General features: G+C 41.8%; 1 protein-coding gene across 14 annotated transcripts in view; it reads left to right on the top strand.

Moving 5' to 3' along the window:
• NACC2 (NACC family member 2) overlaps positions 1-21012 on the top strand; it is a 209015-nt gene that overhangs the window by 181330 nt on the left and 6673 nt on the right. For 13 of the 14 annotated variants that reach the window (XM_073640148.1, XM_073640151.1, XM_073640153.1 and 10 more), the window contains 3 exons: positions 14162-14356; positions 20041-20146; positions 20642-20739. In XM_073640148.1, coding sequence (XP_073496249.1) covers positions 14162-14356; positions 20041-20146; positions 20642-20739 — 399 coding nt within the window. The remainder of the gene's footprint in view (positions 1-14161; positions 14357-20040; positions 20147-20641; positions 20740-21012) is intronic. The other variant, XM_073640162.1, reaches the window with a different exon arrangement.

Genomic DNA, 21012 nt, shown 5'->3' on the forward strand with positions numbered 1-21012 from the left:
TCCTCAACCTGAAGAGTGATCATTGTATTGGGTAGATCATGGTGGATCAATGGACATCTACAGGTGCCTTTGCAAAAAGATGAGTTCATTTGTAGTGATGGAAAGGTAAAACATTGGATATGGTGATATGCGAGGTTTGAGGTTATTGTGTTGTAGGTTTGCTGCCTGCCAGGTCTGATGTTGGGCACATCTCCTTGACCTGAAGAGTGGCCACTGTATTGGGTAGGTCATATTGGGTCAATGGGCATCTATAGGTGTCTTTACAAAAGGGGAGGCATGGAGGTCAGATGAAGCAATGGACATAGTGATCTGTGAAGTTTGAGGTTATGGTGGTGTTGAGCTTCTTCTGCTGCCTAAGAGGTCTGCTGATGGACAGATCTCCTCAACATAAATAACGGATTTTGGATTGAGTATCTCATATTGGATCAATGGACATACAAGGGTCTTACAAAAAGTGGGGGAGATATGGTGGTCAGATGAAGCATTGGCTCTGCTGCCTAACAGGTTTGCTGATGGACAGATCTCAACATGAAGAGTTGACAATTGTATTGGGTAGGTCATCGTGGGTTAGTAGGCATTTACAGGGTGATTTACAAACATTGGGGAAGACTTGGTGGTCAGGTGAAGCAATGGTCATATGGGAGGTTTGAAGCTATGGTGGTGTTAGGCTGCCTTTACCACCTACTACATCTGAAGATGGGGAAGATCTCCTTGACCTGAAGAGTAGCCACTTTATTCTGTAGGCCATATTGGGTAAATGCGCATTTATAGGGGTCAATATAGACTGTGGGGGAAACGTGATGGGCACGTGAAGAAATGGGTGATATGGGAGGGTTGAGGAGTGGTAGAGTTGCCTCTACTTCCTTCCAAATCTGATGATAGGCACATCTCCTTGACCTAAAGAGTTGACAATTGTATTGGGTAGGTCATAGTGGGTCAATGGGCATCTAAAGGGGCCTTTGCTAACAGGTGATTGAGTTTCAAGTCCATAAGTAGCAGAATACACTTTCATATGGACTTGTATCTACTACACTCCTTTGTGGACAAATGTACCATGTAGGATAGCTTGGGCTCCTTCAGAGGTTCTTCATTGTTAGGTTGTCGTCATGCAGTTGGTCAATGGACCATCAGAAGCTTTTTCCGAATCTTCCTAGGTATTACGATATACCCCTCTAGGCAGAAGAGATGCCTGGTCAGGAACATTTCGTCAATGCAGTAGAAAGTTGTAAAGGATGTTGGAAAACATGGAAACAATTGCATTGATGTGTCCACAGAGGAGAACATGAGTGGGAAACCATCTTCTAGTTCAAGAGATGATCTGCTGTACATAACTGATTTTATAGGGTTAATACGGGGCACGTTGCCCTCGCCCGGTCCTCCAGTACGTTGCCTGCTGATTAGACTGTGCTGTGGGATTAGTACGACTTTCATTTCCTTCCTTCCTATGATAATGCAATTTTATAACTTGCATTAAACAGATGTTCTCACAAGTGAACGGATCAGGTGGATGATACTAAATCGGCACCGAGATACGGTCCTGATCCTGGAGACCTGAGATTTCAGGTGGCTCAGGGGATGTGTGGGACATTTTATCATACTGAACTTTTTTTTTTTTTTTTTTTTTTATTAAAGGGGCAGTACCCCTCTTTTCTTTACATCCATTTGTTAAGCTATTTAATACAATTTGGTATCGCAGTGACTTCTATGCAGATCAATGATGAATCCCATGAGCGGTACACAGCGCCTGTGTCTTCTCTTGGGCTTATTTTACTAGGATATATGGTTACGCCTGGCGGGAGACCTCTATGACTGCATATGCTGTCCCTTTAAGAATATGATGATCCTCAGGTTTCTTCTTGGTAGAGATTTTGCTCCTTCTGTTTCACACATCCTGAAAGTGCTGGTAAACGTGAAGCTGAGCCCCTGATAATGTTGGGTCTATTGTCCGTAATTGTAAAATCTATAACTTCCTAATAGTAATTGGAAACAGTCAGCAATCAGGATAGCAGCACAGAACGGTGCCATGCATGGCTGCATTTAATTAATTCTAGGCCTCAAAATTATACAGGGATGCTTTTCCAACATGTTTCTTTGCAAAAAATGTGATCCTCCTTCCATCACAGAGGTAAAATATGATTATGTGGGCGCTATATCGCAGTATTATGTGAGAACTATGCTTCAGTACTATGTGGGCAGTATTATGTAAGAACTATGTTTCAGTGCTACGTGGGCTATGCATGGCAGTATTATGTGAGAACTATGCTTCAGTACTATGTGGGCGCTATATGGCAGTATTGTGTGAGAACCATGTTTCACTACTATGTGGGCAGTATATGGCAGTATTGTATGAGAAACATGTTTCAGTACTATTTGGGCTCTTTGTAGCAGTATTATGTAAGAACTATGTTTCAGTACTATTTGGGCTCTGTATGGCAGCAGTATTAGATAACCATGTTTCTGTGCTATGTGGGCACTGTATGGCAGTATTTGTGAGAAGCATGTGTCAGTACTATTTGGGCTCTGTAAGGCAGTATTAGATAACCATGTTTCAGTACTATTTGGGCACTTCATGGCAGTATTATTAGATAACCATGTTTCAGTATTATTTGGGCTCTGTATGGCAGTATTATGTGAGAATCATGTTTCAGTGCTATTTGGGCACTGTATGGCAGTATTAGATAACCAGGTTTCAGTGTTATTTGGGCTCTGTATGGCAGTATTATGGGAGAAGCATGTTTCAGTACTATTTGGGCACTGTATGGCAGTATTATTAGGTAAGCATGGTTCATTATTATTTGGACTCTGTATGGCAGTATTATGTGAGAACCATGTTTCAGTACTATTTGGGCACTGTATGGCAGTATTATTAGATAAGCATGTTTCATTATTATTTGGGCTCTGTATGGCAGTATTATGTGAGAACCAGGTTTCAGTATTATTTGGGTACTGTATGGCGTTATTAGATATCTACGTTTCCGTATTATTTGGGCGCTATATGGCTGTATTATGTGAGAAATAGTTTTCAGTCCTATTTGGGCACTGTATGGCAGTATTGTTAAATAACCATGTTTCAGTATTTTTTGCACACTGTATGGCAGTATTATGGGAGAACAATGTTTCAATGCTATGTGGACTCTATATGGCAGTATTGTGTAAGAAACCTTTATTACTAGTGGAGTCTGTATGCCAGTATTATGTGAGAACTATGTTTCCATACTATGTGAGGTCTGTATGGCAGTATTACATGAAAACCATATTTTAGTAATATGTGAGATTCATATGGCAGTATTATGTAGAAAGATGTTTCAGTATTATGTGGGCTCTTTAATGGCATGTTACTTGGATGCTGAATATTATTCGATCACTATGGTGGTATTATGTGGGCTGTATATGGGTGTATTTTCTCATCACCATATGGTGGTATTTTAATAACCAACATTAGAAAAGACTGTCAGAAAACTGCTAGCAGAGAGGGGGCAATTTGCTTGATATTATAACTCCGGCCTTGCTGGCCAAGGTGACTATTTCATTTTTTGCCAACTAGCATCTGAACTTTTTGGTCGGTGCGTTTCGGAAGAAGTCGGTCATACAGGTTGCCATAAAGGTTTGATCTGAAGTTGTCCATGAGTCGACAGACGTCCTTCTGGTCAGACTGTTTTGGGCAGGTCCCTAAATACGTGCACTTTGGATTTGAGTAGACAACGAGTTGTGGTAAATGAATCCCTTGTCCTCGGAGCAGTTGAGTTGTGTTTGCTGTTTCTAGCACTAAGCAGCGTCTGTACACAGGTCGGGATTGTGCCGATTTCCCGGTAATACTGCCATGTTTGCTGTGATCTGTCGCAGTAGCCGTTTTAATCTCTCCGCCAGCTCTGCTATACAATGAGCTGTAAGCCTTCCCTCCCGCTACCGCTGGTATTTACCCTGGAGTTGGCCCAGCTGCTACACAACAATATTCAGCACCGACGACGACTCTGTGCGTCTAGACAGGCAGCAAAGTGTCCTAATTATGGGCCGAGACCAGCAACATCCGTTATCGCTCGCTGTTTACATGGTATCATTTCTCTCCATCTAGACGATTGCCTACAGATGTAGCAGAGCTGCGTTTGCAATACAGCTGTAGCAGAGCTGCGTTTGCAATATAGATGTAACAGAGCTGCATTTGCAATATGGCAAAATACATAGACTACTAGATTACCTGTCTGTAGCATCTGATGGAGGCCCTGCTCATAGTATGATATTGGTTTCCAATTAATACAGTCATATGAAAAAGTTTGGGCACCCCTATTAATCTTAAGCTTAATGTTTTATAAAAATTGGTGTTTTTGCAACAGCTATTTCAGTTTGATATATGTAATAACTGTTGGACACAGTAATGTTTCTGCCTTGAAATGAGGTTTATTGTGCTAACAGAAAATGTGCAATCTGCATTCAAACAAAATTTGACAGGTGCATAAGTATGGGCACCCTTATCATTTTCTTGTTTTAAATACTCCTACTACTTTTTATTGACTTACTAAAGCACTTTTTTTGGTTTTGTAACCTCATTGAGCTTTGAATTTCATAGCCAGGTGTATGCAATCATGAGAAAAGCTACTTAAAGTGGCCACTTGCAAGTTGTTCTCCTGTTTGAATCTCTTCTGAAGAGTGGCATGATGGGCTCCTCAAAACAACTGTCAAATGATCTGAAAACAAAGATTATTCAACATAGTTGTTCAGGGGAAGGATACAAAAAGCTGTCTCAGAGATTTAACCTGTCAGTTTCCACTGTGAGGAACATAGTAAGGAAATGGAAGAACACAGGGACAGTTCTTGTTAAGGCCAGAAGTGGCAGGCCAAGAAAAACATTAGAAAGGCAGAGAAGAAGAATGGTGAGATCAGTCAAGGACAATCCTCAGACCACCTCCAGTGAGCTGCAGCATCAACTTGCTGCAGATGGTGTCACTGTGCATCGGTCAACTATACAACGCACTTTGCACAAGGAGAAGCTGTATGGGAGAGTGATGCGAAAGAAGCCGTTTCTGCAAGCACGCCACAAACAGAGTCGGCTGAGGTATGCAAAAGCACATTTGGAGAAGCCAATTTATTTTTGGAAGAAGGTCCTGTGGACTGATGAAACCAAGATTGAGTTGTTTGGTCATACAAAAAGGCGTTATGCATGGCGGCAAAAAAACACAGCATTCCAAGAAAAACACTTGCTACCCACAGTAAAATTTGGTGGAGGTTCCATCATGCTTTGGGGCTGTGAGGCCAATGCCGGCACTGGGAATCTTGTTAAAGTTGAGGGACGCATGGATTCCACTCAGTATCAGCAGATTCTTGACAATAATGTTCAAGAATCAGTGATAAAGTTGAAGTTACGCAGGGGATGGATCTTTCAGCAAGACAATGATCCAAAACACCACTCCAAATCTACTCAGGCATTCATGCAGAGGAACAATTACAATGTTCTGGAATGGCCATCCCAGTCCCCAGACCTGAATATCATTGAACATCTGTGGGATCATTTGAAGAGGGCTGTCCATGCTCGGCGACCATCAAACTTTACTGAACTGGAATTATTTTGTAAAGAGGAATGGTCAAAAATACCTTCATCCTTCATCCAGGAACTCATTAAAAGCTACAGGAAGCGACTAGAGGCTGTTATTTTTGCAAAAGGAGGATCTACTAAATATTAATGTCACTTTTCTGGTGGGGTGCCCATACTTATGCACCTGTCAAATTTTGTTTGAATGCAGATTGCACATTTTCAGTTAGTACAATAAACCTCATTTCAAGGCAGAAACATTACTGTATCCAACAGTTATTACATATATCAAACTGAAATAGCTGTTGCAAAAACACCAATTTTTATAAAACATTAAGCTTAAGATTAATAGGGGTGCCCAAACTTTTTCATATGACTGTATATGCGCTGCAAAACACTTTTGACGTATACCACATAGCGCAAGATATCGACCTAGAGCGGATACTATTGTAAAAGAAAATGAATACAGTGGCCATTACCGTGATCTGCACAGGATCTAAAGTCCTAGATGTGGAAATTGGGGTCGAAGGTGATCAGAAGAGCTCATCCTTTACCCCTGCTTGCGTTACAGTGATCCTTTGCACATGTGTTTTGTCTTTAAGACTTTTCGTGATGCGGTCCTTTATGGGTTTCCCACTGATCAGTCTAAGGTCGGAGTGTATGGCCATTAGGTTCTGCTCTTCCCTCCAAATCTTAGCTCTAGACTGATCTCCTTGTGTACTAGGGTGGCAGCTCATGTGAATACTGGGAGCAAGATGGCTCTTCCTAAACTTTGGTGAAGGGAGGCCACTGATCCCTGAACCTCGCTGTGGCCTTCTGGTCCAGAGGGATGGGCAATGATGTATTGGGTGCCCTTCTCCTTTATAAGTGGGCTGTGATAGACTTTATCCTAGGGAAAAAAATTTTTTTTGGGGGGGGGGCACTGTCAAATTTTTATGCTCATGGGTGGAGAGCACCTTCTCTTCTTTTCAATCGTAAAAAAAAAATAATATTTAAGATAAATTCTTGCTGTTTATGTGCCACTCTCATTAGTTGTCCTGGACCTGTGATCTCAGCAGCATAGGTAGCCTCAGTGTTGATATCAGTATGGACAGGATCATAGGTCTAACATAAAATCTGTAAGGGGAGAATGGCATATTTGGTGACTGCTCTTTGTTTTCATTAATTTTTCTCGTTACATTTGTCACTTACAGACAGATTTTGAAGGAACTCGGCAGGAGGTTTTTCCAAACATCTTGGAGAACTGACCCCAGATCTCCTGTTGATGTCACTTGTGTAAATCCTTCTGTCTCTTCATGTGATCCCAGACAGACTGGATGATGTGAGATCAGGGATCTGTGGGGGCCTGATCATCACTTCCAGAACTTCTTGTTCTTAATGATATTGGCTGGATGTTTGGGGTTGTTGTTCTGCTGCAGAATAAATTTGGAGCCAATCAGATGTCTCCCTGATAGTATTGCATGATTAAGAAGATCTGTGGTCCGTTCTCTAAGATGTTTGGAACAACCTCCTGCTGAGTTCCTTCAAAAACTGTGTGCAAGTACCTAGAAGAAATGATGAAGGGAAAGGGCGGTCACCAAATATTGATGGGATTTAGATTTCTCTTTTGTTCATTCACTTTATTTTGATCAATTAACAAAATGCAAAGTATTAACACTTCTATTTTTTTTATGCATCATTACTCTGCATCATTCTTTCCATGCCCGCATAAAACTTTTGCCCAGTACTGTGTATATATAATATACGTATTTGTATACATGTTATATACAAAATAATTTTTTGAAATTTATCCATGTAAAGGTGTACAGGAAGGGAAGAGTTAATGTAACCACCGGCGTATCCTAACATAACCCCAGCGCGCTTTGTGGTCGCCTCTGGCTGACAACGGGTAAACTCCAGAGATGATGTTTAATTGCACATGCAGCCTGGCAGATGGTTTGACTTTTCCACAAGATCTGAAGTGCTGCTGAAATACGAGTATTTATAAACCATGAAAGTTGTGACAAGAAGCGAGGTCTAAAAAAGGACAGATAAGGCCGGTTACAAGACAGTCATAAGAAGTTCTGCTCCCTTGGAATTTATAGGAATGAGAAAACCAGGGAGGAGCTGCCATTTAGGAGAACACCATGTAACCTGTTCTGTAATCCCTCATATGCCGCCGAGATTAACTCCTCTCATGCTGTCGTGTGCCGTCCGGACAGCTTCTTCCGTCTGATGGAGGAGGAAGTGTTTTTGTGTTTTTTTTCAGGTTTTTTTGGGATAAGTTATCAAAGGCCCCATAATATTTTTTTTGTATGGTACTCACCCACAAAGATCTCACCCCATCAGCCTTTAGTTGCCAATAATTTGCCCCAGTCAAGGATGGTTTCATAAAACAAAATCCTCCAATAAGCCATCATTTGCCATTATTTTTGCTCAAAATTTCAGCTCACATAATACCGCCAAAAGCTGTATAATATAATACTGCTATACAGCTACCATATATTACAATAAATAATACCACCATACCCTGCTAAAGAATACTTGGCTGTTACAGATTTCACCTTGGCTTCTCCTCCCCGTAGACCTAGGTCCTAGCACATTGAGCCCCTCAGGCATACAGGTTTTTTAGCCAGCAGCCCAAATATATTGCCGCCATATCTTCTCCCACTTTAACCCCATGCATAGATGAGCAGAACTGTTGGGATTGTGGGAAAAAATACAATAATTTCAAGTGCCACGTCGTAGATGAAGATGTGGTTCTGCTAGGTACTGGTTCTGGAGATCCAGCTGGTGTAATGAGTCTTACTTGTAATGTTTAATGGGAAAAAGTATGCAAATTAGCTTTCCATGAAAAAGAAGAAATCAGTCTCTCAATTAGAGGTAGCTACCCTGTTACCTCAATTAGAGGTCGGTAGCTACCCTGTTACGCAGCACCATCTACAAGTACATAGACTGCACTGCACCTTTCTATCAGTTTCCTGTAGTGTGGAAGGAGAGGAGATGACCATGATGGACAAGTCTCTCACTTTCTCTCTTGCTGCTCACTCTGGCTTTCTGTTTCTCACTCTCGATTGATCTCTCGCTCTGGCTTTTTCTCGCCCTCTCGCTCTGGCATTTTCTTGCTTGCTCTGGTGCTTTCTCGCTTGCTCTGGTGCTTTCTCGCTTGCTCTGGTGCTTTCTCGCTTGCTCTGGCGTTTTCTCGCTTGCTCTGGCGCTTTCTCGCTTGCTCTGGTGCTTTCTCGCTTGCTCTGGCGCTTTCTCACTTGCTCTGGTGCTTTCTCGCTCTGGCGTTTTCTCGCTCACTCTGGCTTTTTTTCGCTCGCTCCGGCTTTTTCTCAATCACTCGCTCACTCTGGTTTTCCTTCTTTCTCCCTGTGTTTTTTTTTTCTCTTTTTCCCTCTGGCTTTCTTTCTCTCTCTTTTCTGCTCGCTCTTAATTACTTTCTCTCTCTTTCTCCCTCTGACTTTCTCTCTCTTTCTCGCTCACTTTGGCTTTCTTTCTCTCTCTTTTCTGCACGCTCTGACTTTCTTGCTCACTTTGGCTTTCTTTCTCTCTCTTTCTCCCTCTGACTTTCTCTCTCTTTCTCACTCACTTTGGCTTTCTTTCTCTCTTTTCTGCTCCCTCTGACTTTCTTTCTCTTTCTCTCTTTCTCTTTCTCACTCACTTGGGCATTCTTTCTCTCTTTTCTGCTCCCTCTGACTTTCTTTCTCTTTCTCACTCACTTTGGCTTTCTTTCTCTCTTTTATGCTCGCTCTGACTTTCTTTCTCTTTCTCACTCACTTTGGCTTTCTTTCTCTCTTTTATGCTCGCTCTGACTTTCTTTCTCTTTCTCACTCACTTTGGCTTTCTTTCTCTCTTTTATGCTCGCTCTGACTTTCTTTCTCTTTCTCACTCACTTTGGCTTTCTTTCTCTCTTTTATGCTCGCTCTGACTTTCTTTCTCTTTCTCACTCACTTTGGCTTTCTTTCTCTCTCTTTTCTGCTGCCTCTGACTTTCTTTCTCTCTTTCTCTCACACTTTGGCTTTCTTTCTTTCTTTTATGCTCGCTCTGACTTTCTCTCTTTCTCTCTCACTTTGGCTTTCTTTCTCTCTCTTACTCGCTCAGGCTTTCTTTTGCTCACTCTTTCTTGCTCTCTCTGGCTTGCTTGCTCTCGCTCGTTCTGGCTTTCTCTCTAACTCGCTCGCTCTTCCACTCAAAAGATAACTGTATGATTGCTGGGGTCCAACAACTTAAACCCCCACCAATAACAAGAACCAAGGGCCCAAGATCCCCTGTATGAAAGGAGCAGCAATGAGCTTGTGGCACCATTGCTCCATTCATTTTCATTAAGAAATGGTGGTTGCACATGCTCACTACCCCTATCTTCACACATGGGACCTTTGGTCTTCCTGTTCTCCACATTGTCATCTAAGCAATCAGTCCCTCAGCAGTCATACCTTTTATTTGGTGGATAAGTGTAGTTTATAGAACAACTTCTTTAAATATAATATGTGAACCTGGACTACAAGATTTCCTAAATACAAGTATTGAGATAAAACACAAGTGTTGTCCATATCATGGGCGACTCCACATCTCTCACTTGGGTTCCGCCATCATTCATGGTCTGGTCTGCTGAGGATACGATCTGCGTCCAGGAATAGATGTCCTTTGTACTGTCTCGCGTGTGACAGCCCTCTCCTATGCAATTGATGTTTGTTGATGTAGACCCTGGCACTTTGTACAACATCGCATCTCATGGACTCTTGTGCCACGGCCCGCACAATCGTTACCATCACCCGTGCTTACTTTGGGATGGTTTATGTGTGTATAATATGTGCAAACATTGGCAGGGATTCCTAGCCCATAAATACCCGGCCTCAAGGGCAGCCGCCTGGTATTAAAGTGGACCTATCGCCAAAATACTTGTAAGCATTTTGTGTGTAGAAGAACATTTTGGGTAATCCCTTTCTTAAAGGGGGACTACATAGCTTTTATAGGACCCTTAGCGAGGCGTCCAGTCCTGGTTGTGTGAGCATTGGTACAAGAGTTGCATGCAGGGGTTGCAGTCACACTTGGACCCTGGAGTCTGTGGGACCCAAAAGGTTCCTTTTGGCCCACTAAAATCCCATAATAGTTGGGGGCCATGTTGGAGATTTTGCATTGGGGCCCACAAGCTTCCATTTACCAGATTAAAATGAGGGCCAATTTTTGCAGTAGGACCTCTATATAGCATGTCAATGACCAGAGATGTCGCTGGCTTTTGAAATTTAGAGCTAGATATGAAAAAAGTAATCCACACAATATGATTAGTCAAAAGCATAGCGGCTACATTCTTTCCCAAACAGCGCCACAATTGTCTACAAGTTGGGTCTGGTATTGCAGCTCAGCTCCATTGAGTTAAACAGTGTTCAGCTGCAATACCAAACACAACCTGTAGACAAATGTAGCGCTGTTTTTGAAAGAAAGCAGGTCATGTTTTTCTAATCATATGCAATCCCTTTAAGTCTTTCAATTATTTGTTTCAATGAGCAAAGCACAAATCACAAACATGTCATGAGAAATCAACCAGGTATCTGATGTGTTTGTCTCTACTATCATTACTTCAGCCTACAAATAGTTGGAGTATATGTTGAAATAACTAGAATTTTAGGCCTGTGTGACCCTCGACTTATAGTTATTAAAAAGAAATCCCTTTAAATATTTAAAGGAGAACTGTTACTTGCCATAAATATGTAATTATTTTTACTTGGCGTAAATGCCGCCGTTCTCCAGAATTCTGCTCTGTTTTTCTTTTATTCCTGTGCTTTTCCATTCCGGAGATATGGGCCCCTCTTCCCTGTATGTAAACCTCATCTATGTATCCAAATGGGTGTGGCCCTGAACTTTTCTCTGTGGGCGTTTTACTGAGAACAACACCCAGTTGTCTAACAAGTCTAGATTTATGTATACAGGGAAGAATGGGCCATATCTGAGGAACAGAAAGGCATAGGAACAAAAGAAAAACAGCGCTGGATTCAGGAGAACAGCGCCATTTACCCCCCCCCCCCCCACACACACACACACACCTAAAAATAATTACATATTTTTGAGAAGGGACAACTCCCTTTAAAATGAAAGTATTGCTAATTTTAAAGTACAGTGAGCACCACCTAGTGGTCATATTACTGTAAAGCTGGAAATACATTACTAGTAAGGAGCTGCTTGATGGAGTCTTTCTTTGTAAAACCTTTTCTTACCTTAGGGCCACTGAAGATCGAATTAATTTAATATATATCAAGCAGAATGCACATTACCAAGGCTGAAGAGCTTACGCTCTATATATTATGCGAAATAAACAATGAGAGTGGTTGAGGGATGCATGAATTGTGTCTTTTATGTAAGGTTTGCAGAAGAAAGCGTCATTGTTAGTGGCGGTGTTAGTATTCCGCTCGTCGTGTGCACTGCCTGGCTACTGGCGTGTTCCTTTCATGGTCTTTATTGAGATGAATGATGCCCTCAGCATGTTCTCGGCACAGTGACCCCGGGGGCTCTTTACACCCAGTTCTGCACTATTGTTTGCCTTATTGCACATGTATAAATTCATGTGACCTGTAATAATTTCCCCATAGTTGCTGACCCGCTGATATAATTCTTATTTAAAGTCTGGTGGTTTGTTATGGACTTATTAGATTTCTGGATTTGGAAGTAACTGGAGCTTTTGGGCTATGACCTTCAAGTATCTTGGTTTTTAACTTGGACAATTAGGGTGTTTGCAATGGAGATTTGCCATGCTGTAGCTATGGGGCCTGTGGAGGAAAGAATTGGCGCCTTTCCCTCTAAATACCACCTCTTGATTCTAGTAGCATCATACAGCCCCCTAGAGTAAAACCTAATGAGTGAGTGTGGGATGGGGGGCTAAAGGAACTTGGATACATCGCCTCATCATTAACAAAAACTCATAGATATCTTCTACGAACCCCACTGTGTAATAATAACCAGGATGAATGACCATATCCTATCCTGTCACACATATGGATAGACTGGCTTGGAATAAAATCAAATACCATACTCCGTGTAGAAAAATAGAATGTCATAACTTTGATTCCATCTTTTTTTTTATAGTTTTTTTGTTTTCTGACCATTTAGACCTTCATTCCAACAGCAAGAGATGAGAGTGTTGATCTTGTGGGAGTCTGTGACTTGCCCACTTATGTCCTGCAATGGTTACTCGCCATAGTAATTGCACCACTTGAGTTACCAAGCCTCCCACAAGATCAACATACTCATTTCCTGCTGCTGGAATGAAGGTTTAAAAGGGACGAGAACAAAAAAACTATCAAAAAATGATAGTCCATGTTAGACGATCTCATTCTTTTTCACTGGGCATGGGGTGGGATTACGTTCTAAGCCCGTATGGCCATTTATGTGAGTAGTTAAGATTCGGATGAGAGAGTGTGTGGCACATTCCTTAGATTAATGCAACCCAAGTGGCTCTAGAAGTCTTGTCATGTAATCACAAAACAAGAGAGCTGTAGCCATGGCACCCTTCTGTTGCATTAATCTAGGGATAGTGCCAAACACAATCTTATCCGGATCTCATCTATTCACAGATATGACTAGTCTGGCTTATTGAAGAAGAATGAGATCACCTAACATGGACTATCATTTTCTGATAGTTTTTTGTTCTCATTCCTTTTTAACCTTCATTCCAATAGCAGGAGATGAGTGTGTTGATCTTGTAGAGGGCACTGACTTGCCTGCTCATGTGGTGTGATTACTGCGAAGAGTAACTGTTACAAGACCAGACTGAAGGAGCCATGACACATTTAAGTTGTGTTAATCTAATGGTGGTGCCACACACAATCTCAACCGGAACTCATCCACTCACATATATGGCCAGTTGGGCTTCTATATGATCTCATACCATGCCCAGTAAAAAAGAATAAGATTGCCATGACAGTGACCATCATTTTCTGATTAGCCTTTTGTTCTCATTCCTTTTAGACCTTCATTCCAACAGCAGGAGATGAGTATGTTGATCTTGTGGGAGGCAGTGACTTGTTAACTAATTTTGTGTGATTAGTGTTGGAAGAGCAACACCATGTCTTGATTCTTGGTGAGATGAGTGGAGGTGGACATTATACATAACTAGCTACAGAAGCAAGATTCCAGCAGCACAAAGTATTTTTGGACATTATTGTGTTGCATTTGTCAGTGTTGGTGACCCGTTCACAGTTATACTGGTTGGCACCTTATGTAGACTGTGTCCATTTTGATTCAGTAATGTTTTGAACTGTTGAAGGACAAGTTTGGACTAAGAGTGGTCATTGCCCCCCTGCCATTACAGGATACAACTACTGGTCATAGCACACTTATTGCCACACACTCTCAAAAGCATGGGGCCACAGGACCACATTTTTCAAAAACATGGTGGTCTCAGTGGCGTGATCAATGCTCGTGATTGTCAGGAATACCCTGCTAGGGATTGTTGTAGATGACTAGTTGTAGTGTTTTCTCTAATGCCCGTGCCATGGTCTGTTTGGCATTATCCTAATGCCCAAATGGTCAGTTTGACCCTGGCTAAATATGATGGCATTGAATAATTAATAGTAATAATAGTAATTATTGTTGTCATAAATGAAGACTTCTGATGAAACTGGAAATTGCAGCCTATGACTTTGATATTTTCCTTATCAGCAATTCTTCTTTTCCAATCAGTGGGACAGGAGAAAGCGGATCAGATCCAAACCTCGATGGAGAATCGTTCCTGCGTCCTAATCCGCCGAGACTTGGTGGCACTTCCTGCCAGCTTGATAAGTCAGATTGGATACCGCTGCCACCCCAAGCTCTACTCGGAGGGAGACCCCGGAGAAAAGTTGGAACTAGTTGCAGGTAACACTCCTCTGCTACTCACGTAATCCATAATGATTGGAGACTGACTGTTCTCAATATTGGTCTGAACGGAAATGGCCGTTCTCGCTACCACTCTTCTTTGTTTTTGGCTTTTTTTCTCTCATTTTCGTGTTGTATTAGATTATTAGGTTGAAAAAAAAAGATTTTATTTCTAGACAAAACCTGGACAGAGTGGAGAGGGGTCAAAGGGGTTTGGTTGGGGCTCCAGTGTGGGCTGGATGGTGGGAAACTTGGACATTGCTTAAAAGGGTGATAACTATATGATAGGTGGTCTATAGTCCACTATAGTAATAAAAAAAACATCGTATGAGTTATGATCTTGCTGGACTTATAAAATGGTCAACTTAATTTCAGAACTGCGCAGCCATGCTGTCATGGATTTTCAAAGTAAGTTCAACATCCTCATCAAGTCTATTTCACTGTGTGTGCAGTTTGTAGGGTGAAATCTGATGTGAGATCCTCCTTAATGATAACTTGCCTATAAATAAGGCAAGTTTCACATGTCTGACACATGTGATGTCCAGACTGAACCACGAGTCTCCTGACTTCAGCTCGACAACCTCTTATATGTCTATGAGGCTGTTGAGTTCCGGTCAAGAGACCAGTGACCGGTCTGGACATTGTGGAGTGTTCTCGTTTGAAACCATCCTTTATTGAGAGTTATATCAGAAGGATCGGTTCTGAAGGATGGACTCTCACTCCTTATGAAAGATTTGCTCTTAATTACTGATTCCTCAAGCTATCGGTTGAGGCCCTACATGTGGAGCATCGGACACAAAAATACTCTCATGCCAGTTGGACTAATTTCCCTCTTTGAAGATTATGTACAACCTCTCCATTATCTTATATGAGATGCTTCTTGATGGGCAACCTTCCCTTATTGGAATTCTTGATGGATAAGGCCATGTTTTGATATTTAAAGAGTCATTCCAGACCTCGTACAGAACTACCAAGAAGAGTGGGTTTCCCATTGACCTTGGAAAAATGCTCATCTGTGACCACCCAGATTTCATTTATAGAATGCAACTAACAAAATGTTTGGGGGCTTACTATCTATGACATGGGTTTATAGTCCAACATGGATAAATTGTGGAAGTCCATTGGTTGAGTGGCCACGCGTTTCAGGACCAAATTGGTCTTCAGACAGTCAAAAGATGTTTTAGCTAGTAATTACCACCCCATGCCTTCCACTAGAGCCCACATCCGTCTTCGGTGGATGGAGGATGCCGGTGGAGTTGGACAAAGGAAACCAGAACCTAGAGCAGATGCCTCAGGCGGCCTGACAGCTCCTGTTAGAGTCAGCGACATGAATATACATAGGATTTGAAGTGTATTGTGTCTGTGCCAGATGCCATCTATTCCGGGTACAGCTTGTACCAGGTATCTGCAAGTAGAGAGGACTCATTCCTAACAGCGACCATGGGTGGTCTTGGCAGACGCCTCTGCATGCAGACATTATCCGGGGACGCTCCGCATCCAGACTTCAGGTTTATCCTTTCTAAGTGGCCTCTCCTAAACCGTCACATCCACTAAACAAGCCCGCCATCCAAAGTGCTGTGTACATTTCCAACAAAATCAATTTCCCCGCACAGCACAATGGCGCGGGCACTGTAAATGGTTGTTAGCATACAGAATACCAACACTCGTTATGCCGCTAGAATATTCATTTTGTTGCAGTTTACATTTTATGTGCCGCTATTAAATGTGACACGGGTTATTTTCACAGTGAGGCACAACTGTAAATCGTGTCTCGGCACACCTGTGGATGGCGACAATTTGCATTTTTCAATCTGCGGAAGGCAGATTAATATCTCCGGCTCATAATACATGTAGCGCCTGTTTTATTTCCTCTCCCCTGCATTAATATCACCATTGGCAGGTGTTAGGGGCTTTATTCCCCCTCTTCCTTCCTCCCTTTTCTCGGAGATGCCAACATTTTTTTTCTCTTCCGAACCTGTCACATTAACCTCTAAAGTGCCTTTCTGGGATGCCTTTATTCCCTTGGCGATAAAAAAAAAAGTCTGCTTTCTCCAAAGTCCATGATTTGTGTCTACTATTGCAACGCTGCTCCATTAAAAGGAAGCGAAGCTGCAATACCGCTCACAAACTCCAACAGGTGTGGCGCTATTGGACTGGACAATCCCATTAATTTGTTGTTCCTTGCTGAGAAGAAGATAAGGATTTTTAGTAGAAGGAATAGCAGGAGGTCCAAAAAGCAATCCCAGCCCACTCTGCATGCTCTGTGGCTTTACATAGGACTGCAGATAGCCCTCAGGGAAACAAAAAGGTGCAAATGTTATAATATGCCAAAAAGATAAGCCGGTAAGGGCCACTTTAGTCCCCCACCGATGTCTCACAAACACCAGTGGCACACTGCACCACATTGGTGAGGGATTGAAGAGGTGAGTACGCTTGTAGCTAGCTTACAACAGCCATAATTACCAGCCATGGAGTGCACTTTTGATCACTGAGTCACCCAGGCTTCACAGAAATGCACAGCCTTTGCTCTCTTCTCCCATTTTTGTATATTTAATGTATATATTTGAGTCGAGCAAAAAGATTCTTAGGACCTTGGTGGCTGTCAGACCAGGACCCTACAAATCTACCTCTACCTGCTGGTATCCCCGATGCCTCTTCTGATTAGTAGGTCAGGTGTGACATCATACGTGTGTCACGCTGCAATGACATCATCACGTTGGATCTACTAATTGTACTAATTGGAAGAGGCGCTAGGGGCTCTGATCCAATGGCCACGGACTACTGATCTGGTCACTGAACCAGGCTCCTGCAAATCTTTTTGCTCAACTTGCATACACTGTACACATACATATGTATATGTGTTGTGTATGTGTACAGTGTGTATGTGTATAGTATGTATATGTGTACAGTACGTATGCTTATAGTATGTATATATGTACAGTATGTGTACAGTGTGTATGTGTACAGTGTGTATGTTTATAGTATGTATATATGTACAGTGTATGTGTATAGTATTGATATATGTACAGTATGTGTTGTGTATGTATGTGTACAGTGTGTATAGTATGTATGTACAGTATGTGTATGTGTACAGTATGTGTTGTGTATGTGTACAGTGTGTATAGTATGTATGTACAGTATGTGTATGTGTACAGTATGTGTTGTGTATGTGTACAGTGTGTATAGTATGTATACATATGTACAGTATGTGTACAGTGTGTATGTGTACATTGTGTATATTATATATATATATGTACCGTGTGCATGTGTTGTGTATGAGTACAGTGTGTGTATAGTATGTATATATGTACAGTATGTGTGTTGTGTATGTGTACAGTGTGTGTATAGTATGTGTATGTTTGCAGTATGTATATATGATATGTACAGTATGTGTACAGTATATGTGCAGTATGTGTACAGTGTGTGTATAGTATGTATATATGTACAGTATGTGTACTGTGTATGTGTACAGTATGTGTTGTGTATGTGTATAGTATGTATATATGTACAGTATGTGTACAGTGTGTATGTGTATATGTACAGTGTGTATGTGTACAGTATGTGTACAGTGTGTATGTGTATATGTACAGTATGTGTACAATGTATGTGTATTGTATGTATGTATATATGTACAGTATATGTACTGTGTATGTGTACAATATGTGTTGTGTATGTGTAGTGTGTGTATAGATGTACAGTATGTGTACAGTGTGTATGTGTATAGTATGTGTATATGTACAGTATGTGTACTGTGTAGGTGTACAGTGTGTGTATAGTATGTATACAGTATGTGTACTATGAGTACAGTATGTATGTGTCCAGTGTGTATGTATATGTGCAGTGTGTGTTTGTGTACAGTGTATGACTGTGTGCATGTATATAGTGCATGTGTATAGTGTGTGTGTGCAGTGTATGTATATGTGTACACTGTATGATTGTATGTATACAGTGTATAGTGTGTATGTGTGCACTGTATATGTATAGTGTGTATGTTTTTATATGTGTGCAGTGTGTGTGTATATGTATGTAAGTGTATAACTATATAGAGGTATAGCTATGTATTCTTTTTAATATTTCGTATGGGTATGATTCTAGGATATAGTGACTTGTGTAGGGGCCCGGCCGGTGTGGTAGAGCGGTAAACCCGCTGTTGTGCATGTGATGCCGTGGACCTTGGCACGGCTTTGTACATTCTGTCCATTTTGGTCAGGTCTACAGTGTATAACATGACTCTATGAAGCCCTCTATACATATAAAAGGGTAATGAAGTGTTCTCAGTGCCACCTTCCCGTGCTCAGGAATGCCATTCAGGCAGCGGTGGTGCCGCCTATGGCGCAGGGTGAAGCTGGCAGTGTTGGGATGCAGCCCCCTCCCGATCTGGCAGTGTGCATATTGACTTGACTAGAGGGGCTGGAGTTCCGCTCCTCTGCAGTCAGCAGTATATAATTAGAATCAATACCCGCAGATCTCCGCGCTGCCGGTCTGCGTGTGGGAGTTCATTCAAGGTAAAGAAGACTAGAGCCGAGGATGGGGGGAGGCGGAGAGCGCTCGCCGGAGCTCCTCGCTGGCTTTCTGATTCCATCGATTTATCGGGGGCTGTGATTTATAAAAAGGTTTACCGTCGGCCTCTTCATCGCAGAGAAGCATCCTTTCCTTTTTAGTTTTTTTTTATTTTTTTTATATTTTTTTTCTTCTCCTTAATGGAGTGAGAAATTATCATTTTCATCCTTCATTTCACATGACGATGGGGTTAACCAGTTCAGTTCCAGATAGAGATGCCCTGAGCGGCGTGAAATTGATGGATGTCTATGGAGGCCAGATCTGAGGCAGAAGAGCCTTAGAGGGGTGATTCTGAATTAGAATTTCTTTTTTTGCGTGAATGCTGCACTACCAGACATAACCACAAACAGAAGTGGCGCTGTTTATAGAAAAAAAAATGGTTTCTAAACCAGACAACCCCTTTTATTAATTGAATGCCTGTTATTAACTATCGTGACGCAATATATTATCATCATCTTATCTTGTAGCCCTCAAGATGTCTTGAGTGGCATCACCAGATCTGTTCATCCTGAGCTTAGTTAAACATGTTTCAAGGGTTGCAAATTGCTGCTCATCGATGGGGGGGGGCAGGACCTAAGACCCCAAAATACCAGTGGGAAGCATGCAGCTCCTGCAAGAGTTGCATGCACAGACCCATAGACTTACTATTAACCCCATCCGTGCTTGCAGACAGATTATGCAGGAGCAGTGTTTTGATAAATCGATTGGGATCTCAGGTACCGGACCCCCACAGATCAGCAACACTTTGCACCCCCTGTAACATATTTACACCTTTTGACAATGATATCTACCTTTTAAATCAGTTGTCCAGGAGTACCTCTCAAAACAGCGCCACCCTGTCTACAGGTTGTATGTGGTATTGCAGCTCAGCCACCTTCACTTTAATGGCGCTGAGCTGCTATATATCCATGGACGATTATTCTAACCCTGGACCAGAATTGGAGGACTATCCTAATTACTGTTTGCTTGCACAGCCAACCTGACAACCCTCATAAGACACCCTGCACTAAGTTGTCACCCTTTATATTGATGAGGATGTGAAGAAGCCTCACACAAGTACAACTCATAGTTTTTCCTTTTATTTTCAGGGGAAATAATCTTTAACAAATCGTATGTTTCCATAGGGTCTGGCGTTTATATCACCCGCGGACAACTCATGAACTGCCACCTTTGCGCAGGTGTGAAGCATAAGGTCCTGTTAAGACGACTCCTTGCAACATTTTTTGACCGGTAGGTTCTCGAAATCTGGATTCTTCCACACTTTTTTCCATTCTAACATCATACATACTGTTCCGGAAACAGCGCCACCCCTACCCATAGGTTGTGTGTGGTATTGCAGCTTGTATAGCACTGTGCTGCAATACCATTCACAACCTGTATTCAGGGGTGGTGCTGTTTATGGAAGAAAGCAGCCATTGTTTTTTTTATTCCTTACAAATCATTTTTACTTTGTTTTGCTTTTACATGACAGTTTGCTCACTGGAAACCATCAAAAAGTTACTTTTAGCAGATCTCGACTACTTAGTGACTTGATTGGGCTATAAGCCAGATTGATCACCATGCAAATTAGATGGTCATGTCTTTGTAAATGTCTGGCATGTATGTTAATGAGCTAGTCAGCTTTTTGAAGACCTGCTTGTTGATGGTTTCATTTTTGGTCATAATAAAAGATACTGCCTGACCTTCATCAGGGTTTTTTAATGTGCTGTCATTTGCTCGTTTCAGTAACACTCTGGCTAATAGCTGTGGGACAGGAATACGCTCCTCGACCAGCGACCCAAGCAGAAAACCTCTGGACAGCAGGGTTCTGAATGCTGTTAAGTGTAAGAACCATTATGTTATGTTGTGTGTGTGTGTGTGTGTGTGTGTGTGTGTGTGTGGAGGTAGAAAATGAGCACGCAAGTCTCCTGCACGAAGTGTGATAAATCAGCAGACCTCAAGAAAAACTTTAGTTCTCAATATTATTATTTTTTTTTTATTATTATTGTGAATGATGATGGCAGCATGTTAAGAGTATGTTTATCTTGTGGGAGAAAGTGACCTGTCACTCCTATGATTACTAGGAAACACAGAACTAGTTTTGTGAAATGGGGAAA

This window comes from Phyllobates terribilis, unplaced genomic scaffold (assembly GCF_046119375.1).
Source record: "Phyllobates terribilis strain yellow unplaced genomic scaffold, ASM4611937v1 Scaffold_7__3_contigs__length_470593459, whole genome shotgun sequence".
In the NCBI taxonomy this organism is placed as follows: domain Eukaryota; kingdom Metazoa; phylum Chordata; class Amphibia; order Anura; family Dendrobatidae; genus Phyllobates; species Phyllobates terribilis.